At 54.2% G+C, this 24,191-nt stretch overlaps 7 protein-coding genes across 7 annotated transcripts; 4 read left to right on the forward strand and 3 right to left on the reverse strand.

The window, feature by feature from the left end:
- Positions 1 to 381: 381 nt before the first annotated feature.
- N7459_007865 (uncharacterized protein) lies at positions 382 to 1,474 on the forward strand (the record flags this gene model as incomplete). The annotated part of the gene is made up of 2 exons (XM_056947033.1): positions 382 to 1,027; positions 1,077 to 1,474. The coding sequence occupies 2 exons, from the start codon at positions 382 to 384 to the stop codon at positions 1,472 to 1,474; spliced, it is 1,044 nt and encodes a 347-aa protein (XP_056796543.1).
- Positions 1,475 to 1,699: 225 nt separating this feature from the next.
- Positions 1,700 to 4,979, reverse strand: N7459_007866 (DEAD/DEAH box helicase; the record flags this gene model as incomplete). Its single annotated transcript, XM_056947034.1, has 9 exons — positions 1,700 to 1,731; positions 1,792 to 1,906; positions 1,967 to 2,387; positions 2,441 to 2,887; positions 2,942 to 3,103; positions 3,159 to 3,330; positions 3,385 to 3,862; positions 3,916 to 4,098; positions 4,158 to 4,979. The coding sequence occupies 9 exons, from the start codon at positions 4,977 to 4,979 to the stop codon at positions 1,700 to 1,702; spliced, it is 2,832 nt and encodes a 943-aa protein (XP_056796544.1).
- Positions 4,980 to 8,734: 3,755 nt separating this feature from the next.
- On the forward strand, positions 8,735 to 13,646 carry N7459_007867 (DNA-binding E3 ubiquitin-protein ligase SNT2; the record flags this gene model as incomplete). The annotated part of the gene is made up of 2 exons (XM_056947035.1): positions 8,735 to 9,293; positions 9,355 to 13,646. 2 exons carry the CDS (start codon positions 8,735 to 8,737, stop codon positions 13,644 to 13,646), a joined length of 4,851 nt encoding a protein of 1,616 aa, XP_056796545.1.
- Positions 13,647 to 14,381: 735 nt separating this feature from the next.
- Positions 14,382 to 15,714, forward strand: N7459_007868 (NAD(P)H-quinone oxidoreductase; the record flags this gene model as incomplete). The annotated part of the gene is made up of 4 exons (XM_056947036.1): positions 14,382 to 14,406; positions 14,590 to 14,856; positions 14,931 to 15,022; positions 15,088 to 15,714. 4 exons carry the CDS (start codon positions 14,382 to 14,384, stop codon positions 15,712 to 15,714), a joined length of 1,011 nt encoding a protein of 336 aa, XP_056796546.1.
- Positions 15,715 to 17,588: 1,874 nt separating this feature from the next.
- Positions 17,589 to 20,680, forward strand: pdeB (3',5'-cyclic-nucleotide phosphodiesterase PDE2; the record flags this gene model as incomplete). The annotated part of the gene is made up of 2 exons (XM_056947037.1): positions 17,589 to 17,772; positions 17,844 to 20,680. The coding sequence occupies 2 exons, from the start codon at positions 17,589 to 17,591 to the stop codon at positions 20,678 to 20,680; spliced, it is 3,021 nt and encodes a 1,006-aa protein (XP_056796547.1).
- A 1,101-nt stretch (positions 20,681 to 21,781) lies between these two features.
- Positions 21,782 to 22,554, reverse strand: N7459_007870 (Rdx family protein; the record flags this gene model as incomplete). The annotated part of the gene is made up of 3 exons (XM_056947038.1): positions 21,782 to 21,939; positions 22,053 to 22,230; positions 22,378 to 22,554. The coding sequence occupies 3 exons, from the start codon at positions 22,552 to 22,554 to the stop codon at positions 21,782 to 21,784; spliced, it is 513 nt and encodes a 170-aa protein (XP_056796548.1).
- Positions 22,555 to 23,630: 1,076 nt separating this feature from the next.
- Positions 23,631 to 24,034, reverse strand: N7459_007871 (guanine nucleotide-binding protein subunit gamma; the record flags this gene model as incomplete). Its single annotated transcript, XM_056947039.1, has 3 exons — positions 23,631 to 23,693; positions 23,753 to 23,810; positions 23,883 to 24,034. 3 exons carry the CDS (start codon positions 24,032 to 24,034, stop codon positions 23,631 to 23,633), a joined length of 273 nt encoding a protein of 90 aa, XP_056796549.1.
- Positions 24,035 to 24,191: the final 157 nt, after the last annotated feature.

Raw genomic sequence — 24,191 nt, forward strand, 5'->3', positions numbered from 1 at the left:
TCCTAGTCTATATTCCGTTCCTGCGTTCCCCTTGCTAGTGCGGGGCTGTCGTTACATCGAGTCACAAGGCGCTGCTGACGCTTGTCAGTGTCCTATCATCATGGGCGGTGGCGGCATGAGGCCGTGATATCGATCAGTTGCTTGTTTTCCTAGGCCAGAAGGGATCATCGGCATGTGGAATGTCGCGGCCGCTGGGTCACCCGCGGACTGCATGACCGGCTGCGATCCCTATATATCGGTCACAATGCCCCTCGAGAGGGTATGACAATGCTCACGGTACATTATTGCTTTGCGAGCATATAAAGGGGCATCGAAGACCCCAATTTTCCGCCTATTTACCCTGTTCCAAGCCCAGCCTCGGTCCTTGATTGACTAAACACGATGAGCACCATGCGGAGCGGCCTAGCGCGAGCTCTGCTCGGAACCTCCCTCCTCCTCCCACTATTTTTCCAACCATCGTTCGGGCTGCCAGGAGTCAGGCAGGTACTCCCGCGAGCTTCTGCCTCTCCAACGTCCTCTGCAGCGAGCGCGGTAGTACATGCCACCGCTGCGGCAAGCACCTGCAATGGCCGCACAGAATACTGCTCCCGGTCCTACTCAAATGTCACCTTCGTTGGATCGCACGACTCTGCCTTCGTTGGGAATACCCTATCTGACAACCAAAACATCGATGTCACCGCACAACTGGACATGGGCATCCGGTTCCTGCAGGGGCAAACACACCATGCTCTCCTCGACGACAGTGTCTTGGAGCTTTGCCATACATCCTGTCTGCTCGAGGATGCAGGAACTCTAGAGTCATACTTGAGTACCGTCAAGGATTGGCTGGATGCTAACCCGAACGAGGTCGTCACGCTGCTATTAACAAACGGAGACTCGGTGTCCATCACCGAGTTCGGGGACACGTTCTCGAGCGCAGGTATCACCGACTACGCGTTTGTGCCCTCGTCGAACCCGTTGTCCATCGGTAGCTGGCCAACTCTGGGCGATTTGATCTCAAGCGGAAAGCGATTGGTGGTGTTCCTTGGTAAGTGTCCGCTATGCCCGTTCCCCAAGACTCCCCTTCACTATTTCAGTTTCCCAAACACTAACGACGATCTTCCCTCGAGTAGACTACGGCGCCGACACCAGCAAAGTCGACTACATTCTCGACGAGTTCGACTACTACTTCGAAACCCCTTACGATGTCACAGACTCTTCCTTCTCAAACTGCAGCATCGATCGGCCCGCCGGCGCGTCCGCCTCGGGTCGCATGTACATCGTCAACCACTTCTTGGACGTGGACATCCTCGGAGCGGACGTCCCAGACCGCGACGCCGCGTCGAAGACCAACGCGGTATCGGGCACGGGTAGTATCGGAGCGCAAGCCGCTGAGTGCGAGGCGTTGTACGACCGTGCGCCGAATGCAGTGCTGGCGGATTTTGTGGATCAGGGAGATGTAATTGGGGCACAGAACCAGATGAATGGATTCTAGGCGGTTATACGATAGGCTAGGTCGATCATTTAGATACCTGTTTACGAAATATATGCACACGATTACGAATATCAAGTGAAGATGCTCTATGAATGATAGCTAGTTCCAACACACACCCATCGCCTTCTATCACTGATTCTATGTATTGTAAGACCAACGCTCTCTAATGCATACCAATAATGTGTTTTCATGTTCCAAAGCCATGTCTCAGTTCGATGTCGTGCGTTATTCCTCCACCTCGACCTGCATTTCTCGTTCTATATTTCGTAAGGTCAATAGATATTCTAAAGCCGAAGCGGGAATGAGGAACAGCCTACCCCAGATTTTGTTTGCAGAAGCCACAATGGTTTCCGCCTTGGTGACCAATTTCGCGGCATACCGCTCAGCTTCCGTGGGATAGAGCTGGCTCTTCTGCGCCTTGCGGGGGTTCACCTGTGCACGACCATATTCAGTATCAGCCGCCGTTTCGTCACCAAGAGAAACACGTCATACCATCATAAGTACGGGAACCAGATCCTTTGGATCCGCTTCGGCCAGAGCACGCAGATTCCGAAATCCATTTTCCCGGAGCAGCCGCGCGGTCCAGCTCTTGACGAATGTGACCTGCGCCATCTCGAGCAGGTCTGCGCGAGCACCTGCCTCAAGGCGGTCGCGCATATGATCCAGAACAGCCGCTAGCATGCCCCAGTTCATGCGTTGACAGAATTTAACGATGCCAGCGGCAAATCCGTGGCATTGCTGCGCGAGGGTCTGAACTGTGCCGCGGGGGATTCGGTAGCGCTGGGCAATTGTTGATAGAGGGACTTCGTTGCTCAGGTCACGAAGCTGGAAGGCTGTATAGGCGCGCCGGTAGATGCGAGCCTGCTTAACTTGGGCTGGGGTTGTTTCTTTCAATGATGCACCAGATTGGACCCTGAAGGTGGACTTGTCAGATGAGATCCGTGGGTTGAAAAGGACATAGCCTACATGGTGTTCACAAATCCTGGTTGAACCCCGACAAACTGGAGTGCTCGGAGACCACTCTCGTCCAAACGATCCAGCTGGTCGCGAAAGATTTGCCAATCGATGGATGAGCTCATGGCTACCTGTAAAGGAGTGAACATGTAGAAAATGTGCATGTCGCCATCCATCACGAATGCCTGGAGGGCTCGCTTGAGCTCCTCGTGCACGTACAACCCATCCTCGGGAGAGAATGCGGATGCTACAACAGCTTGCCCCAGTAGTGTAGCTTCATAGGACTCGTCGTCTCTGAAGACCAACAATTTTTCATCCACCAGCTCCTGTAGAGCCGACTTCATGATGCTATACGCAAGTTTCTTGTCGACTGTACGGTAGAGAAGTGTGCACCGTACGTATTCTTTGATCGCCTCGCACCCCGATACCAAACCGGTGGCGATGGCCTCCAATAAGGCTCTTTATGTGATGTTAGCGAAGGCAAAACAGTGAATCCAAAACCAGTAACTGTACCTCTTCAATCCCCTTTTCTCGGGGGCCAAGCAGCTTTCAATAGCCGGCATATCGGCATCTAGCAAGTCACACACAGCTTCTAGGTCGGCCTTGATGCATATCAAGTACGTCTCTCCGGCGTCATCCTTGCCTTTTCTTCCAGCACGACCGCACATTTGGCGGCTACTTTTGGTCAGCTCAGAAGCCCCAGGAAATCGTCTCTCGAAACAGCTCTTACAGCATTGCGGGGCCAACCAACTCTCGGCCCATTCGAACACCGTTGATGATCACCCGCCGAGCAGGCAGATTGACTCCAGCGGCAAGACTGCATGTGGCCACCAGTACTTTGAGCACGCCTTGGTCGTAGGCAGCTGCGATCAGCTCGCGTTCTTCCGTTGTCATGCCAGCGTCTAGCAAAGCGTCAGTTCTGGATGTCAATCAAGCATGAATGAGAAATAGCTGACGGTGAAAACCTGCGCCCTTGATGATTGTGTTTTGGAGCACAGGGTCTAGGCCACACGCAAGACTCCGCAGATCAGCCAGAAGGTCTAATCGCTTGCCGAGTTCTTCCGTTTCCCCTGGTGGCAAGTGAGGCATCGCCTCGCTAATGGTGGATGCGTGAATCTGACATGCTTGACGACTGCCGCAAAATACCAATGCCCCGTATCCTTCAGTGGCGGTTTCGACCGCTAAAGCCACCATGGCATTAGTAGCGGCATTGCTGAGCTCCTTGAAAGCCGAAGATTCGATGGTTCGATGGGGCGGGATCGAGTCATGAATTGATGTCGATGCCGTCAACTTGGACGCTGTTTGAAACAGCTGTCTGGATGTCGCTGCTGGGTAAATTGCATTTTCGTAGACGAAGTACTCATCAATCGGTACTGGTCGATATGTGGAGATGTAGAACTTGGCGTTCATCCATTGTGCTAGCATCTCGGTATTCTTGTGCCCCGTTAGAATCTTCCGTCAACCGCGAAATGGTGCAAGGAGCTCACCGACAGCGTGGCACTCATCCCGACGATTTGGATATCCTGCTGGAGCAATAGTAGTTTGGTGACCATGGGCTCTAGCAGGTAGCCTCGGTGCTCATCGTCGAGCATGTGCAACTCATCGAGCACCACCACGCCCAGGTCTCCAATACTACATTCCTCGATCGTGGTGTTTATCAATGAATTGGCCTAGCATCCATACATTTAGAGAAATCGCGTGAGACGTCATCTGATAGATACCTGCATACCTTCTCTATTGTACAGACGGCGATATCGGTATCAGCCCAGGTAGCCGTAGTCCGGCTTCCGCCGAAAAATCCAGTCACTCGAATAGTTTTCTGCAATCGCCTCCATCGTCTACGAGGGTAAGATGAATCATCTTCCTCTTCGTCATCGGGGATATGTTTCTCTACACCCTGAACAATGCGGCGCAACCATTTGAGCTTTTCCTGGACCAGTGCGACATACGGCAACACCAGAATAGCCTTGCGGGCGGGATTCTCAATGACCCGTTTGAGTAGCAACACATCGGCCACCAGGGACTTGCCTCCGCCAGTGGGCGCCGTGTAGACCAAATGCCGTTCTCCCGACAGCAAGCCCCGAGCCAAGAGGCACGACGCCTGCCAGGCATAGATGGTGCTGACTCCCAGAGCCGCAAAGTTGGCCGTGAGGGCCGGCGGCAGTCCGTATTTGGGATTGGTGAGTGTCAGCAGCGGATTCTGACTGGAGCCCGGAGCGGCCGACGCGCCCCTCTGTTGTCCATCTTCTGGGACCGTCGCGCCCGGGCCCGGATGGATCCTGCTGGCGGTAAATCGGTTGGCGGGAGGGGCCAGCGAAGCTCGTGCAGCTTCCAACGGGGTTGATTCCACGATTTCGACGTGATCATTCTTGGGCCCATGTCGGGAGACAAGGTGCACAGCGACACCGGACCGGGGATTAGAGGGATGCTGGTCATCTGTGGACGGCCTCTTAAGGCCTGCCACAGGCGCTACATGATAGGCCTGGCGACGAGCGATATCAACGGAGGTCTCGAAGCCATGAGACTGGAACGTCTGTCCCGAAGATGACATTGCCTGGAGGCCCGGTCATTCGGCTGAGCATGGATTGCATGGATTTTCAAAACCAAGGTCCACGAAGGAAAGAAACGAAATGAACGAAGACGAGAGCTATTATTCTATCGTGGCTGCTGTTTTTGCGTCTACGCGACGAGCGCGTTGGGAGGGGGTAGAATGCCTCAGGCTCTCAGGCTCTCAGGCTCTCAGGCTCTCAGGCTCTCAGGTTCGCATGGCGCGGCTGCCTGAGGGCACTAGCCGGCCTTAGACTAGCTGAAGGTAAAAGAAGGCTGGAAACCACTCCGAAGTGGGTAAGTCCTTACCTAGCTAGTCTTAGTGTGCGACCACTCACTTCGTGTTATTGCAATTGGGTCAAGCCCCAGTGCCTGAATCACTCTCCAGGTAAGGTTTCGCCTTCCCAGCGAGATGATCCCAGAGATGGGAAGAAAGGGGACATGATGAGGGGAAACCCCTTGCACGAGAGCATCAATTACAGGCTGCAGGGCTGTGGTGATAAACTCTCGTCTCTATGTAGGTAGATATACATATGTACTCTACAGTAAACGGGTCAATACACTGCAACGAGGTGCAGGCTACGTAGGTCCATATTTGGCGTCCTATGTATACAACCATGGTCGCCGAGCCTTAGAGATCAATTCCCATGTTGGCTCCATGGACCGGTCTGCAGAATTTGTCCTCCGATCTAGGCTCGCGCATCCCACAAACTGGAACCCGGGCACTTCGGGTCTGGTGGAAATGCGTAATGGGGAACGGGTCAAAGTGGCGACTTCAGGTAATGCGATCAGAGAATTGTGGAAATGCAATCCGGATCAACGGAGCGATACGGAGTACTTCTACCGATTGTATTCACTCGGTGGTATCCTGCTCGGGAGTGCTAGGGTAAATAGCTCCATCCAGATCGACATGCTGGAATTTTAGGGCATCGCCCATGACTGGCGGAATGTGAGGAATACCTCAACGGTAAAGGCGACCAGAGTACAACGACTACACGGTCTTTTGTTAAATACCTAGCATGATTGGACCATTGCGGCAACGTGGACAAGCTCGATTCAAGAATGGGAACTCTAGAGACCCGTAATAGCTAGGCAATCAAGGGTCTCTGGGTACTGAGATACTCCTCCTCTGGGAAATTCAATAGATGACATCCAAGAGAGCGCAGACGGCTCTAGATGTACCGAGGGAAAACCTACGTATACTGAGGTAGATATCCGGATCCGACCGGGCTTCACTTTCCCACGAAGCCTGGGTCCGACTTGATGCGAGGTGTCGCACGTACTTCCGAGATGATAGAAGAGATCACTAACTCTCACTGTGCACGCGAAAAGATCGTGTATCCCATCGCGCCGGCACGTTCTGGAGATGCAAGGTGGCGACACGCAACAGCCGCCGGGAGCAAATCATCGGCCAACAGTTCTCGATCGTGATTGGACCAGTAGAAGTTTAAATTACCTAGGACCTAGAGACTTTTGCACAAGTGTACCACTCTTACCGGCATTACCATCAAGTACACGCTTACCCGCGTCCACGTCTCTCATGGGAATGGCATGGTTTCGATGGGGACCGAATCATGATTCCCTTGCTTCCAAGTCTGTCGCGTTGCTTTTTCTCGTCTTTTTTTTTCTCCCTTCCCATCGCATTGCGTCTTGATTCTTGGTCTTGGGCTTTGGCATGACGCCCATTCTGCCCCGACTACTCATTCGATCTGCTCAGTTACAATGTAACATGGAATAGGGACATGGAATAGCGATATCATCATCAAAAAACTTCGTCTCTCTCTCTCTCCGCACGCCTTGTCCAGATAAGGCCATCTTTAGGGCATCCGGAGATATGCAAGCCCCCTATGATGATTGTCTCGATGATCTCTCCGGGTCGTTGGACTAGGGAAGGGGCCCTCACCATTAATTAATCAATTCTCCCAGACCACAGCGTTAGCGCGCGCCAGGATATCCAAGCCGACGCTCGCTAGACCCAGAGGCCGAAGGATGCGCCGGGATGATTGGGTGGTACAAGACAAGTTGGAAGAGGCGCCCCCCCAGTGTGCTCAGCCCAAGTCCAAGCCAAGCGGGAGCAAAAACGCAAACCGCCGAACATAACATGCCCCAGTACCCGTGGAATTTTTCCCAGGCATTGTCGATTGGGTGGAGTCTGCAAATGAGCAGCTGGATCATCGCGATATCAACGACTCTGCCCCGTCGTATCCGACCCCAACTGTCCTAGTGTGGTGGTTATTTGATTCCTGCATCCGATCCTCGTGTACATGTATTGAATTGCCCATTTCAGTAGTTCCATATTCCATATTCCATATTCCATATTCACTCGCGTGGGACCCCAATGATGATCCACTCCCGACCATCGCGAGCCCAAACCAGACCTCGCACAACAGACGAGATCGGAGAGGCCCTGGTGCATCTGGCTTCCCAATCAGTGCCCATCGCCATCGCCATCCCAATCGTAATCGTCTCCCCCCGAGAGATGTTCACCGCGGGCCAGGCCCCTCCACGCTCCTGCGTGACAGCATTCCTAGTCATGTCCCCGTGAGGCATAACGTTGCCCAGGGTATTTCTGGTTTGGCTGCTCTGGTGCCCTTCCCTACTTGGCCCGTCTGGCCAGCACGTAGCCTTTCTCGAATCCCCTCGATACTCCCCATCCGCCATAATCCTTGAGTGCCCGCGATCCGATGTCTCGCGTCGATCTCTCCAACGGGCGAAGCGGCCACTGCAATGCGAAACGCTGTAGTTCCCTGGTTCCCAGCAAGATACTCTGAGGATCCGTCATATTCACCCATCGGGACTAGGGGCAGCCGGGCATCCTCGACGCCTTTTTCCCTTCCACATCGTCACTCTTCCCTTCCCCATTCACCTTTTTCTCTATTCACCATCCTCCATCTCCATTCACCACGGCCCCGACCCGCCGGGAGATTCTATAATTACCATCCTCCACCTGGCGTCCGCCCATTTCCATCTCCCGTAATTCTCTCCCATCTCTCGTTCGTCTACCCTGCTACCCTGCTACCTTGCACCATCCCCATCCTGCTCTTTTTCCTCGGGTGGCTGCGCGCTTGTTTTGTTTCGCACGGGCTGCGATTCTATTTCTCCCGGTCTCCCCCAATCTCGCGTCTCTTCCAATCTTTCGCTTCTTCCCAACTCTCCCCTCCCCCTTCCTTTGCTTTGCTCTCCCGCCCTACGGCATCGGGTGGGTTCGTGGTAAGTGGCTTGCCGAATCTCGTTGATATTCGTCTTCTCCCCCCGGTCTCTGGCAAGGCTGCCCGCTCAATCTCGTCCCCTATCACGGCGCTGGCCCAACGGTGTCCACCTTGATATCTGCCCCGTCCCTTCTTCAACCCCTGCCGTGAATCAGATCTGACACGGGCGTCTGATCCACTCTGTCTCTTCTCGCCGTTCCCACTTCCTCTTTTTTCCCTTCTCTTTCCCCCATTCCCTCGCCCGCCTGGATCTGGTGTTCTCGTGTTCGGGTGTTCGTCCACCCCCTTCGGTGTGCTCCATATCTGCCCACGCTACCCGTTTTCTGATATTTTCGCCTCCCTTCCGCCCCCGCGGGTGTGTTTCCACATACCCGCCCTATCCACGTATATGCATCGCGCCACGCTCTCCAGCCCGCGAGGTCTTTGGTAGCTAACAACCACCACAGCAATTCGTACCACGTGCACTTCTCATCATCGTCTCTCGTCTCCACCGCAGAAGCCCAGGAGGACCTCGTTTATGCCTGTCGTGGATGACTAAGAGTCGCTCTCGATGACCACCAGTAACTCTCCGGAGGCAGTGGCCGATCCGGCCAGCTCCTCCGCCGCGGCCCCGTATGGGACGCGATCGAGAGGCCGCAACGCACCCCGGCCCAACTACGCCGAGGACCGTGATATTGACATGGACTTTGAGGCGGCGCCTGCCAAGACTGCCAAGCGTAACAGCGGCGTTGCCCTCAACAACGTCGTGAATGGTTCCAAGTCCGACAGTGAGAAGACATCGACCTCGCCGGCGCAGCCTCGCAAGAGCTTAACCAATGGCGCCGCCGCCACTCCCGTGCCCAAGGATTCGATTCCCGGCACCTCATCCTTTTCCGCGCGCCCAGACGATGTGAACGGCGCCGGCTCCTTGAGAAAGCGCAAGCAGCCTGCCAGCACCCCGAATGCGAATTCCAACGCGGGTGGCAATGCCGCAAAGAGGATCTTCACCTCCGCCCCGGGCGAGTCCGAAAGGGGCTATTTTAGCAACATGGTCAGCTTCGAGACTTCTGGGACCCACCTGAAGGATGGCCAATTAATAGCTGATGATGGCACTACGTTTGCTGCGAATGGTAGGTCTTATGTCTGGATTTTCTTCTTTGCCGAGTCTTTTTCATTAACATTTCCCTTCAGATCATGTTTATTTGATTTGTGAGCCTCCCGGTGAGCCATATTACTTGGCTCGAATTATGGAGTTCCTGCCCTCCAAGACTGAAGAGGACGACGGTACCATTGAAGCGATACGAGTCAACTGGTACTACCGTCCACGCGACATTCAGCGCCACAGCCCGGATCCTCGATTACTGTACGCATCCATGCATTCGGATACGTGTCCGCTTTCTTCCTTGCGTGGGAAATGTGACATTCGACATGTCTCGGAAATCGACGACATGAATACCTTTAAGCGATCTCGAGATTCCTTCTGGTATGACAAGATGTTTGACCGATATATCCATCGCCTGTATGATGTGATCCCCACCAAGGATGTGATTAATGTTCCCGCCAATGTCAAGAAGGTCCTGGATGAGCGCTGGAAGTTCATCTTGGTTGAGGTGGGCAAAGGCAAGGAGTTGACGGGCGCCGTCAAGACTTGCAAGCGATGCCGTCTGTTTGCTGCTAATTCGGAATCTGTGGATTGTGCTGTTTGCCGCTCAACCTACCACATGCACTGCGTTCGACCGGCCCTGACCAAAAAGCCTGCCCGCGGTTTTGCCTGGGCCTGTGCGCCCTGCAGCCGTGCTCAGGAGCGCAAACTGGAGGCTCGTAATACGCCGATTCTTGGGGAGTCTCGCCTAGACGGCGAGGACGAAATTATGGAAGAGGAAGACGATGACCAGCATCATCCTAACGGGGATGCAAATGGAACTTCTGCCAGCACACCGGCAGCCCCTGAAGACTCGATGCCGCAACCCGCCACGGAGGAACAAATCGCACAGGCGAAGATGTGGCCTTATCGGTACCTGGGTATCCATTGCCGGGTTGAAGACGCCCTCGACTACGACGATCGGATTTATCCCCGTGCCAGTTCTCGCCTCGGTCCACGACATCAAGCAAACGTGCCTGCTTGGCCTGGACGTCCTGTGAAATACGTCAAGACTGTCGAAACGAAGAAGAAATCTGTCAAAGCACAGGGTGGCGGCCGATCGCAAGTGAAACTGTCCAAGGACGCTCACGCTGCGATGGAAGCCGCCAAGCACGAAAAGGCGAACCGGCCCAAATGGGTCCAAGATGAACCGCCGGGATATATACTGCGTGGAGAAGATGAGCCGGTCCTCGTCAACGGAAAGGAAACACGGACTGCTGAGCTCCTCTTTAAGATGCCAACCACAGAGCAGATTTCTGCCCGGGGCGAGGTGGATGTTTCGGGTGCCGATTTGAGTGACGAGGACCGTGACGCCTTTATCAAAAATTATATGCGCCAGGCAAAGGAATTGGCCCCTGAAGTTGGAGTCGAGAAACATTCTACCAATTTCCTGGACAAAGCCATTGTGCTTCTGTACGCTGAGAGCTTTAATGTCCAAGCAGCTCTTGCCAAACTGAAAAAAGCCAATAAACACAAGGATCTCAAAGAGCCGCATCTTCGCCCAGAAGAGCTGAAACTGTTTGAACAAGCTGTTGCCAAGTATGGATCCGAATGGCGCAATATCACTAAACATGTCAAGACGGTACCTCACTACGAGATTGTTCGATTCTATTACATGTGGAAGAAAACTCCTCGTGGCCGGCAGATATGGGGCTCCTATGAGGGGAGACGAAATAAGAAGGACTCCCGCCGACAGAGCGCCATTTCGAAGCTACTCGACGATGTGGCCGACGACCATGATGATTCCGCCTTTGACAATGAAAAAGCGGCTCTTCAGAAACGTGGGTTCCAATGCAAGTTCTGCACTACACGCAGCTCGCGACAATGGCGCCGTGCTCCGGGTGTCGCCCCAAATGCTACTGTGCCCTCCGATCCCACTGCGAAAAAGGACAAAGGCCCCATGCTTGCGGTCGCCCTTTGCCTGCGATGTGCATTACTGTGGCGAAAATACAGCATTCAATATGAGGACATTGACGAACTTGGGAAGCGGATTTCGGCCAGCGGCAACAAGTCATGGCGTCGTCGCATCGACGAGGAATTGCTGGCACAGCTGATTCTGTCCACCGAAACTCCTTTCACCATCAACAGCACTACAGCTGCGACTGCGGCGTCGATGGGAATCCCAGTGGATGCCAATCCGCAGCTGCAACATGAAAGCAAGCTAGATCCTTCGAAGAAAAAGCCGCGCCCCGACACTGTGAGCACTACGACCTCCACCGCAACGTCGGTCGAACCCATGCCAAAGAAGAAGGCTGGAATGGAGAAGGGCGCTGAGGGACCCCCGATTGTCCCTGATCCACCAAAAGCGAAGACCCTACCATGTGCCGTTTGCAACAAAGTTGAGCCTACTGGAGATGAGCACCTGTCTTGTCGGGACTGCCGTCTTACTGTCCATCGCAATTGTTACGGAGCACGGGGAACTCGAGCTGGCAACAAGTGGCTGTGTGATATGTGTTCTAACGACCGAAGCCCTTCGATTTCTACGACTTACGAATGTGTCCTGTGTCCTGTGGCTTGGACCGAGCACGAGCTCATGGAGACCCCCAAGAATAACAGCCGCAAAAAGTCGGAAAGGGACAAGGAGAAGGAACGACTGGAGAAAGAGATGGTCTCTGAAGCTATCAAGCTTTACCGGCAGCGACAAGAAGCAGTGGGTAAGCCTGTTGGACCTCGGGAACCCTTGAAGCGCACGGCGGGCAACAACTGGGCCCACGTCCTATGTTCTTTGTGGACCGCTGAAGTCAAGTTTGGGAATGCGGAAGAACTGGAGCCTGCAGAGGGCTTTGGGTCCATCCCGAAGGATCGCTGGCGAGAGGTGTGCAAGATCTGCAAATCATCTAAGGGTGCATGTGTTTCATGTCATTTCGCAGGGTGCAATGCACACTTTCATGTCGGGTGCGCTTTCCAAGCACAGTACCGTTTTGGCTTCGATGTCACACCTGTGAAGAGTTCGCGAAGAGACAGCGTGCACACCATCCGCCTTGGCGATGAGCTCGGAGCAGTCACCCCAGTCGTTTACTGCCCTGGCCACACCCCGCCCACTGCTCTACATGAGATTGGCGAGTTGACTGGCCAAGATGGTCTCAATGCACTTCAGCTGTTTGCTCAAACCTACAAGCAAGCTGATCTCACACTCACGGGGACATCACGGAAGGCAGCGTATGTACAGCAGTCCGTCATCGCCCCGCACCCCCATGGAGCAGGCACTGGACATCGTCGGGCTTCATCTATCAGTGGTATCGCGGCATATAAACCCCAGCCAGTAGTCGCTGGTGACGAGACACTAGATGAGATGGATATTGACACTGACGAGCAACCTCCTGCGCCATCACGTCCGGCTCCTGGGATCACAACCAACCGGAAATGTGTCCGATGTGCGACTGATTTCAGTCCTCGATGGTGGCCACGAGGACCGCATCCTCGAGCCCCTCTGGCCAATGGAGTTGGGTTCGGCTCAGCCAGCCCGTCTTTCCACAGTCGTCCGCCTTATCAGGGCTCTTTGGCACAACCCAATGGTGATCTTGGTGAACAAGTCTACGAATGCCATAAATGCCACTTGAAGAATCCGCCTGCTGATCCTTCACCTGATCCTCGGCCATCGCCGTATCCACCCCAGATTCAACCTCCAGCGCAGCCCCAGCGCCCTATGCTTCCGACCCCGCGTATGGCCGGGCATACTTTTATGGCGCATAACCATCCTGCCCAAACTGGTGGTGTATTGGGGCGTCCACTGCCCCCAGCCCATTCGCATAGTGCGCTTCCGGCATACTCGTCAGGCTATGAACCACGGTCTGGAGGGGATCTCGGCCTACGAAATGGGATGTCGCCACCTGGATATCCTCCAGCCCCTCCACCTCCACACCACCTGGGCAACTACCCGCCGAGCCATCCTCCAGGGCCTTCCCCAGGTCATTACCCGACTGCGGGTCCTCCGCCGCCGACACCATCGTACTCGACTCACCAGAGCCCGTACGGCCCAATGCCAGCTCGTTCGCCGCACCTTTCCCAACCTCCACCTCGTTCATTTGCGGCTTCGACGTCTCCCCCGATTGTACAGGCAACAGTCAATCGGTCTCCCCAAACCTCGCTAAGTGCGCTGAATGGAGGTCCTCCGCCTCGCATGTATGCGGTGGATCGCGGACTGGGGGCTCCCTCCCATTCCCCGCCCATTGCCCAGGTGCGCCTTGACCCGCGCGGGCCCACTCCGCCGACTCGCCCTGAGGAAACGTCCCCGTCGCTCATGGGAGGGCTTCCAAGTGCTAGTCGACACTCCGGGGTCAACGGGACCGGCGCCGGATCCGGGGCAAGCGCAAGCCCGTCTCTGAAGAACCTTCTCTCTTAATTTACCTTTCTTTCAGGCGGCTCTTGCTTTTTGGGCTCGTCAACGGATTGTATGATATCTGCTTATGTGTGCCACTGTTCTTTCTTTTCTGTCTAACTTATTGCATATGCGTGGAATCTCGAGACAAAAGTGTTGGGGGGCTCTGTGCAACGGAACATTGATGCCCAGGTGCTCCCTCAAACTCATGTTTGGCGTCGGGTCGGTTGCCCGTATCTATTTGATGTGCTGTCTGCTCTTGTCTGTTGGTGTTTCTTTTTTTTTTTTTTTCGTCTTTCTTTCCTTTCCCCTTCTTTTGTCCGACATCTCGGCGTCCTCGATTACGGCCGGAAAAGCACGAGGGGTGGGGGTCCAAGGAATTCGTGGATTGCATGGAGTAGGGCGACTTATGATGATTTTACATTGACCACTACCCATTTTGTTTGAGCACTGTTAGAAGAATTGACTTGCATTTGCTATTTTCCTCAATATGCTCCGATAACTCACCAGGCCATCAGGAGACTGTGCCTCGGTCATCATGCAACCGCAACTTAATCTGACGAGGTGGATACCCGTTGGACCTCGGGACCTATGGACGCTGACAAATGCCTGCCATTTCTACCTAGGTGAGCTTCAAGGCTTCTTCTGAAGATTCGCATGCACCACCAGCCGCGATCAAGATTTTAAAGCAATACATCCACCTCCCCGTGTGAAGACGTCACAACCACACCCGATTTCCCGTCACTTCGCATCGTCACAATGAGCCAGACCATGCGAGCAATCGGTACGTCGGCTCGAAATCACCCCGCGCCCACCCCCATCTACATCGCCGTGCAGATGTCAATATCGGCACCCCGCAACTGGCCTTTTCTTGGCTGTTGCTATCTCTTCCCTGCGATCACTACGCTATGCCCTGGGTGTGGCCTTTCTTGCTGCTATTCGGGTATATACTGATAGGACACTCCAGCCGTCAAGGGCGGCAAAGGCCCCGCGACAGCCCTCTACGTCGACCATATCGCCAAGCCCCTCCCGGCTGCAGGCCAGGCGCTGGTCAAGATTCGCGCCTTCGGGCTGAATCGCATGGACCTGCTACAGCGTGAGGGTCTGTATCCGGTTCCGCCGCAGGCGCCCGAGACCATTGGCGTGGAATTCTCCGGCGTCGTGGAGAGCTTGGGCGGGGACGCGCCAGGTGACTTTAAGACTGGAGACGAAGTATTCGGACTGGCCTATGGAGGTCTGTGTATATGAAGTGTGTCGTTTGAAAGGAGTTGAGTGACTGACTTGCGGCTGGGGGCTGGTTCGTTATAGGTGCCTACGCGGAGTACATTGTCGTCTCGACCAAGATGCTTATTCACAAGCCGAAGCATCTGTCCTGGGAAGAGGCTGCGGGTGTGCCGGAGGTACGTTTGTTGCTCACCAGAAAATCCACCTCCACTTGACTGCGACTTACTGGTTTGCACCACAGACCTGGATTACTGCGTCGCAGGCCCTCTTCCTGATCGGTGACTTCCAAGCCGGCCAGTCCGTCCTGTGGCATGCCGGTGCCTCTTCTGTCTCAATCTCCGGTATCCAGCTGGCCAAAGATGCTGGTGCGAAGGCCATCTACGCGACAGCCGGGTCAGCAGAGAAGGCGGAGTTCCTGGAGAAGGAGATGGGCGTGACGGCGGCATTCAACTATAAGACGCAGGACTGGGCAGCGGAGATTCAGAAGGCGACCGGCGGTGCTGGAGTGAATCTGACGGTGGATTTTATCGGCGCGACTTACTTCCAGGGCAACCTGGATGTGGCGGCCCGCGACGGACGCATTGTGCTGCTGGGATTGATGGGCGGGGGCAAGCTGCCGGACGGAGTGAACATCGCGCCGCTGCTGATGAAGCGCATACGGTTCGAAGGCAGCACGCTGCGTAGCCGCGATGAGGAGTACCAGGGTAAGCTCCGCGACATTCTGGCGGAGCATGCACTGCCACGATTCGGCGATGGGACGTTCAAGGTGTTTGTCGAGAAGGTTTTCCCATTTGAGCAGATTGTGCAGGCGCATCAGTTGCTGGAGAGCAACACCACCAAGGGCAAGATCATCTGTGTGATTGAGTAAGGGTGGCACTCCCCCTAAAAATGATGTACACAGGACAGGACAGGAAGAGCAACGAACAATGCATGCGCCATTCGGGGTGCGATTTTAGTGCTTGGTATCCGCAGGGTATGATTGGCCAGCCACCCTCCAGTAGGACTGATCGCCCTCCGAACCAAAGACGGTCGCGCTTTGCAACTTTGCACACACCAGGAACGGTGGCGTTGTCAACCCCGCTCGAAGGCAATGAATGGCCAGAAAGGACTGCTGCGCCTGGAAAGGGAAAGGAAAAATTGACGCATCAGATGGACGAAGTCGATGAGATCACCATGGAACCGACAACCACCGTCTTGTCCCATGCTAGGGAGAAGTTAGTGTGGGAATCCGTCATTCGTCACTCGTCTGTCGTCACTCATTCCCCGTCCAGATAACCGTAAGTGTGCGACTACAAACCAGCGAAAGCGCCCCCAAAACGGGACTGAGCTCCTATCCACTCGCCGTGCCCGGCGGACTCTCCGGAGCCTCGACGGGATCCTGCAGATGTGGCCAATGCCCACTCGGCGTGGGCGCAGCTTATCTAAGGACCAGTGGGCCTTCTAGAAAAAAAAAATCCCAGCGTGCGTGCGCAAATGAGAGGGAGGCGTCATTGGGGGGCTCCACTGGGATCGAGGCTCTGCACGGGCGGAATGGCAATGAGCGAGGATAAAAGAGTAGGAGTGGGATAGATAGAAGAGGTGGATGGCGAAAGAAAAAAAAAAAAAAAAGAAGAAATGTCAGAATGAGCGAAGAGAAGAAAAAGAAAAGAAGCAGCCCCAGAATCCGGGGAAGGTACGTCCAGACACGTATATACATCGAGATGGGAGGAGAGGGTGGCAGAGGAGAAGAGATCATCCCGTCCCGCCCCCCCTTAGTCTCCGTAGTGTCGTGAGTGGACGGTACTTACGACGCCATAGTAACTGCGCAGGGGTCGAGGTACTCCGACTTAGTCACCGCAGCACACCCAGTGGACTCCCCAATTCCCAAATTCCCGTAGGGCGAGTTAAGGCCTTCTGGAAGGAGCACCGAAGCCCCCTTCCCCGTGTGCCCCCCTCCACTTGTTTTGCCCTCCTGCAACTCACCCCCCTCTGCCTCTTTCCCCAAATCTCGAAATTCTCCTATCCTTCGCTTCCCCATTTACCTAATCTTCCAATCTTGATCCGCGGTGGACCTTCTCGCCATGTTGCCCTGACGCCCTGCCAACACCCACTCCCTCCTTCCGCCATCGCCATTCACCAAACCCGAAATCTGAACTGATCTGGCCCTCCGAATCCGAAACTCGCAGGCCCGCCCCCTTCCCGTCTCCCCTCACGTGCCGTCATCTGTGGCGCCTTCGAATTTCTTCTCCCTCCATACTCCCCGTACTCTCTCACCCCCCCCCCCCCCCCCGAATCGGGTTGCGTGCGATCTTACTCTGCGGCCCCGTTGGGTTGTCTCGGAACTGCCAGTCCGCAACGTGACTCGGCCTGGATCGCTGCAGGAAACAACTCCATTGTTCGATTGCTTTGGGGTTGGTTGCCGACTCTAGTCCTTCCTTCGCACTGGAATATACCTCAATCTTCACAATCGATTCACTTCGACTTGTCCGGACTTGCCGTTCATTCTCCCCCTCCCCCCTTTACTCGTCCCCCTCCGACTGGCCTGATCGTCGGCTCGATTCTGGGGTATCGTCGACTCCTCCCTTTTCATCCTAGACTTCTCCTCTTCCGATCCTGTCATCTCGGTCCCGGTTCGTGCGAGCCATATGCGAACCCGGGCGGATCGGACAGCCTCCATACTCTTTTCCTTTTCGTTGATTCTCTGGCTGCGACCCTGTGATTCCGGCGGCGTGGCATCGACCACAGTGGTTGGCTCTCGATAACATGATGGTGGACCGTGTAGAATGCTCGGGCGTCTACATTGACGACCGAGTCCGATCGGAGAGATGGGTTCGCCGAAACTCCATCGACACCTCAACCGTCTCGTCAGTCGGCTCCTTCGCCCTTCCCGAAGAACCGGAGGCTCTGCAGGCCGATGTGGAGCAACTGATGGAAGTGTGCAAAAAGAGTGGGTTCTTTCCAGCTTTCCCAGCGTCATTTGGATTACCTTGGGGCCCTGGCTAACCCTTCTCGATCCAGTCTACCTCTGTCAAAGTGGAGCATCCTTTGCCAACAAGCTCGCCGAACTCAGCGATCGTTCCGGGAGCGATTGCACTCCGATATTCGCCTTTTTCGGTATCTACTTTGGCGGCGATGAATCAAATTTGGCTCGGCGAAAAGCCAGTCGAGCCTCGTGGACGGATACCGGTCCTCCCTCGCCGGGTTCCATTCAGCGCACGTTCACCTTCTCCTCCCACTTTGATGAAGCCCCCGGACTATCACTCCTGTCGGGTGTTTCGAACGATATCCAAGTCCAAGAAGGTCCCAATCTCGTCATTCCTGTTGCCATCCTGCGCGCCGCTGGCTCGGATGCGTCGGGCACAGCGACCCCCGAACCCACAAGCGACCCGTCGAGTCGAAACCCGGTGACGTTGGAGCATAAGCAAATTGCACGATGTCTCGATGCAGGTGCTATTGATGTCCTTACCACTCCGCTCGAGCGCTCCAGAATCCAGGGGCTTGTGGTCCATGCGTATCGCACTCGTCGAATCGCACAGAAAGAGATGTCTCGATTTCTGGCACGCAAGAAACTGCGCAAGCACTCCTGGGTCGGCGTTCATGATGAACAGCCTTATGCGTACCTAAGAGAGGCAATGGTGTCGAAGCTAATGAGAGGAATCTGCAATCCCGAGCAAATCATTGATGAGTTCCAGGAACGAGATCTCAATGTTGAGCCTGGGCGTGAAACGTTTATCAAGGCTCAAGTCGGTAGCTGGACGTTTTCCGCCCACGAGTTTTCGGAGGACGAGCTGGTCTTTGGAGCCTGCGAGATGCTCCAGCACGCTTTCAATTTGCCCGGTTTAGAACACTGGCGGTTAACTCCTGGTGAACTGCAGACATTCTTGCTCGCCTGCCGCGCAGCTTATAACTCTTTTGTCCTATATCACAATTTCCGCCATGCGATCGATGTGTTGCAATCTGTCTTTTGCTTTCTGCTTCACATCGGTGCTTTGCCGCCGTATGAGCCGGTCGGTCAGACCGCTGTCGAAAAGACTCCCATCGCCTCCCTTCTCTCCCCCTTCGATGCTCTCACGCTTCTCATCTCTGCGATTGGTCATGATGTCGGCCATCCTGGCGTGAACAACTTTTTTCTGGTAAAACTCAATGCGCCTCTGGCACAGCTTTACAACGATAACTCTGTTCTGGAGGCATTCCACTGTGCTGCATTCTCCCAAATCCTCCGCCGTCACTGGCCTGCCGCCTTCAAGGATAAACAACTTCGCAAGCTACTGATTAGCTCCATCCTGGCAACTGACATGGGCGTTCACCAAAAGTTCATGGAGCGAATGGGCTCCCTGCAGGAGAAATTTCACGAGAACCACAAGTCTGTCGATGGCTGGAAGCCCCAGGATATCGAGATGTACAAGACCCTCTTATGCGGTCTGTTGATCAAGTGTGCCGATATCAGCAATGTCGCCCGTCCGTGGATGATCGCAGAGAAATGGACTCAGATCCTGCAGGAGGAATTTGCCAACCAAGGCGAGATGGAGCGGGAAGTCGGCATGGAGACTGCGTTGTTCGGTGGACCACCGGAGTTGGGCAACATTTACAAGTTGGCTACCAGCCAGATCGGTTTCATGTCGATCTTTGCTTTGCCCCTCTTTGAAGGTGTCTCGGATCTGTTACCCCAATTGCAGTTCACCGCCGACCATATTTCCCGCAACCAAGCACAATGGCAGCAATATGCCAACGATGAGCTTCGCAAACAAGGCTTGCCCGTTGAAGACCGGGTTGAAAACACCGTCTCTCCCAGATCTCATAGCCCTGCTGCCCAGGGAAGCGATTCCGACAGTACCCCGAAGGCTACAGCAGCGGAACATTCCGAAGCTTATTTAGCAGAGGATGTCCAATCTCCAGACTTCTCGGATAGCACGGAGTCGCCATCAGGTGCATATAACGAAAACACCATCAAGCCCGTCGTGTCACCCGATACACCTGGCCCCCAGATTGAAATCACGGGAAGCCCAGTAGTACCTGACGTTCCATCTCGAAAATCGTCTAGTGCTATGCCGGATCTCTCGTACTTCTCTATCCCGGGCGCACCGCTATCAGCACGAGGATCTGTTGGGACGCAGTTTCACACCCCTCTCACCGATGTGAATCCCTCTGCAGGAGATCCGGCTGTCTTGGCTGCTGTTTTGTATGCAAACTCTGCCACCAATGGAAGTGGCAAGGTCCCGGCAACTGCTGAAGATCACGATCATGTGAATGATTCCAGGCCGGAAAGGCCGAGCAGCTCCCGTCAAGAACAGCCAGGTGCTACATCTCATCACCACGCACACCAGAGTTCCTCCGTTCGTAACTCTGGTCCGTTGAGTTCAAACCGCAACAGCTCCACGAGGACACAAAGTACCAGCAATTACAGCAATAACATGGCTTCGATATCCCCTTCTACGAATGCAACCAGTCATTTGGCGGTAGATGGGGACGAAAAGCGTGTTTCGGATGACAGTGCACCCCAGAGCGATATTGGTGCTCCAGACGACTCAAGCACTCGTCCCAGCACTTCATATGCTTCCAATATTGGAGACCATGATATCAGTCACAGCTCTGGCCATTGTTCTGTTGCGGATGCCAGCCACCCACGGTCCGCAGATGGCACTAGCAAAGAATTTTCCAGGACTGCTTTCACTGGCGCTCGAAGTCCGACCCAGTCTACCATGACTGGAGAAAGCCTCAAGAATGAACAACCGCAAGAAGACTCGCGCAATGGTGACCGTGGATTGCGGGGGCTTCCGAAGCGACGAAGTCGGCTGCGACTCGCCTTCTGGAAGCGCCGTAATCATCATCAGCAGGAGCTCCATGGCGAGAGCTGAACTTCCAGTGATTTATTCTTATTGATGTCTTCATCCTTTACTCTCACGCTGTATATTACGCGATTATGGTCTCATGAACGGTGCATTGTGTAAAGAGCGTTTCTGGTGGTGTTCAACGATTTCACGACTCACTCAACTGAAGAGCGATCGGTGTTACTCCTCGACCATCGACTGAGCTTTTCTGGCTTCTGTTTTCCCCCTACAATCCAAACGATGCCGGTGGTGAAATTATATAACATTCCGTGTCTTCCATCATCGCGACATGCGGCCACGACGCTTATCAGATCTTGCACACACAGCAGCAGACAAGTGGAGTTCGAGGTTTGTCCCAAAAGCCACAAGGACGCCATCAGAATGTGGATGGGTGTCTTGCTGCCCTGTCACACCGTCTCCTACATGGATACTGGCGCCATGGGCTTGTTTTTCTCTTCTTGAGTAGTATTGCATCGGGACCTCGCGCCTGCTTCTGATGATATGACCATATGGACATGTTCAACTTTTTTTTCTTTTCTTTTCCGAATTCTTTCTGTCTTTTATATTGTTTCTCCGTTTCTGCGTCTGCTTTGCCTATCGGGGGCTGCATTGGCTTTGGGTCGGTCATTTTAGAACTTGGATCGGGGGCCGGTGGCGTTGATTCTTTGACCTGGTGACTGGAGGTCTGTTGAATGCTTTGTGTGGGACTGTTGGTCTGACGAGCTTTAGTTCCTTCTCACTTCTCTCCAATATATATATTGTGATCTTCTACGTTCTCTTTTGGTACTTGGATTTGATAGTAGACCTTTTCAATCGCGTAAGCAGACGCTCTTGCAACTAAGCATTCCAACGTTAGTCCCGAGGTTAATTCGTTGAAGTCGACTACGAGCCACAACTACCTGTCCAGCTTGTAGAGATAGCATAATCTCTTCCAGGCGGCCCCTTAAATGGGCTTCTGGGGCAGGAAAGTACCTGCCCTGCGTATATTCCACTTCTGGGATGGCCTGGGAGTAGATGTCAATGTGTATGTCTTTGGCATCAAGATTCATGCCGAACTTTTTACCAAGGTACAAGATAAATATACATCATACAACACGGTTGCGCGCAAGATACCACCTTTGAAAACACTCACTTGCAATCCTCACAGTCCTTTTTAGAATCATTCCCACCCTCAACCTTGTCTTTGCCCTTTCCCTCTTGCTGTTTCTTCAACGCCCGATCGGTATGTCCCAAGTCCCGATCTGGCGCGATAACGTTCCGCACCAGAGACTTGAGAGATTTGACTTCTGATGAAAGAATATCTTCATCAGTATGCTCCAGGGATGTACAGCACCAAGTAAAATAAAACACAAAAAAAAAAATAGCAGAAAGCAATAATTAGGGCAGGTTCTCTACGTACCAGGAAACCCTCCATCCCGCTTCCGATCCCAGAGGACAGTTTCTTGCGTCGTGGCCTCCCCTTGAGCTGCTGTCTGCCCGGCGTGCCAGATGGTCACTGTAAAGACTCCGCCCGTCATCGGGACAAGAGCGACTTCGCCGAGGTCTGTGTTGAATGTTGAGAGGAGTTCTTGGGCGAACTATATAGGGTTAGTTATTGCGATTAGATACCCCGGGAACTATCTATAATGTATAACAGGTGGCCGGCATTCCAATTAAAATGGAAAGGGAATAAATGAAGAAAGAAAAGTGAAGTAACTTGTAGGAAAGGGAGGAATTAGACATACATATGCAGCACGCAGCATCCACCGACACTGCGTACAAAACTGAATAGCAATACGCGGAAGATACACCCGCTCGAGGGCGGTATTCTCAGCGACCGGGTGGCCAGAGGATGGAGGTGCAGCTGCAGCTGCAGCCTGCGGCGCCAGACTCTCCTCAATTGGCGGCGTGGGTTCTGTCATGATGATGGAGGGAGTTGATCAATCCTATGCCGGGGGATGCGGGAAGGAGATGCAGAGCGAGCTGGGGTATCCTAGTTCGGGCTTCGCGAATGGGGCTAGGGATAGGGACACGACACCGGCGGATTCGTCCGAGTGCAATCGTGATTGGAATGTAGGTCCGGTCAGCCTCGAAGTGCGCCGAGGAGCTGTGGGTTATTATCGTCCGATGGAGGGGAGTTGATTCATCTGCGCTGTGGTTGGTGGGATGATGTCAGCGGGGGTGGTTGCCTGATTCAGCGGGCGCGTGGTTCGTGTCTTGCGGCATTGGCTGCGTGGACCCGACGCCTGCGCGTACGGTACATGACTACGGTCGGGATCGGGGATTCCCACGATGTGGGATGAGGCTGAAACACGCAGGAGAGCATGGAGACATGGCAGATATATGTGCGGACTTGAGACGTGTTGGAGGCCAAGTCTCAGATCATTGTTATATGGGGTATCTCGTCATGGACGATTAGATCGGTGTTGTATTGGTCATGGATGCAGGTCGAATCTATGATACACGAATGGCAACCGACTCTCGTGTCCATGTCCAGACAGAGAGGTTTTTGGCCGAACCCAGAGACAAAGGAAATTGGCTTGAAAACATAAGGGACGACAAATGGGGGAATGATACTGTAGAATAAGAAGCAGAGGTGAAGAAGAAAGTGTGATGAAAAAGTTGAAAAGAGAAGATAAATTAGACAAGGGCGTTCAGCAGTTGGATCATCAAGTGCAACTGCTGCTGCCATCCAAGTGCTGCGCACAAGGTCACGGACCAATCAAAACAAAACAATAGGATGCCTGCATGAATCCTGACAAGACGTTGTCGGGAAGGGGATCGTGCAAGGCCAGCAGACGATTCCTCGGGGCCACGTCTCGCTTGTCCGCACCCGGCAGGTGAGCGATCGCGGTGTTTTGTTGTGGGGTCCAGGGGGGAGATGAGGGTGGCCGCCGAGGGAAGAACGATCATCACGGATCGGCAATTAGATGGAGAATAGAAGGACGGAAGAGAAGTCGTGTCGTGGCGATCGAGAGTATTATCGTTCATGAGGCCATTACATGACCGTGCAGCAGCCTCCCTGCTGCTGGGGGGCATAGGGGTCCTCCCGCTTATCGACCTGTGAAGAAAACCGTTAGCGGGATTTGCGCGAGTACGCCGAGAAGTACGGTCGCATACTTGACCCCATACGGATGGCACCATGAAGTCGCGAGTGTTGTTGCAGTAGCTGATCAGCCTGGGCGGAAACAAAGGACGCTGGTTAGTCGTCGTGCAGACACATCATCGAAGGGGGGGGCCTGGAACTCACGAAAGCGCGGCCTCGGAGACCTTGACCCGTGGACGGTCCAAATCTTCCTTCAGACGGGCGTTGAGCTCGGTCAAGCGACGGTACTTGAGGTCGGCGACACTCTGCTTCTTGTTCTTGACATCCCCTCCAGATCGAAGTTCGTAAGCGGGCATCGTGACGGTCGGCGAATTGAGTTCGGTCGCGCGATTTGGGATAAAGGGGCGAGAGGGGGTTGGACTTGAGCCAAGTCACAAAGAAGGGGGGTCGTTGAAAGGGAGATGGGACCAGCGCGCTCGTGGGAGGGAATCGAGGCGAAGCCGAACAAAGAAG

This window comes from Penicillium hispanicum, assembly GCF_028827665.1.
Source record: "Penicillium hispanicum strain IBT 35686 chromosome Unknown utg000007l_segment0_segment0, whole genome shotgun sequence".
Lineage (NCBI taxonomy): Eukaryota > Fungi > Ascomycota > Eurotiomycetes > Eurotiales > Aspergillaceae > Penicillium > Penicillium hispanicum.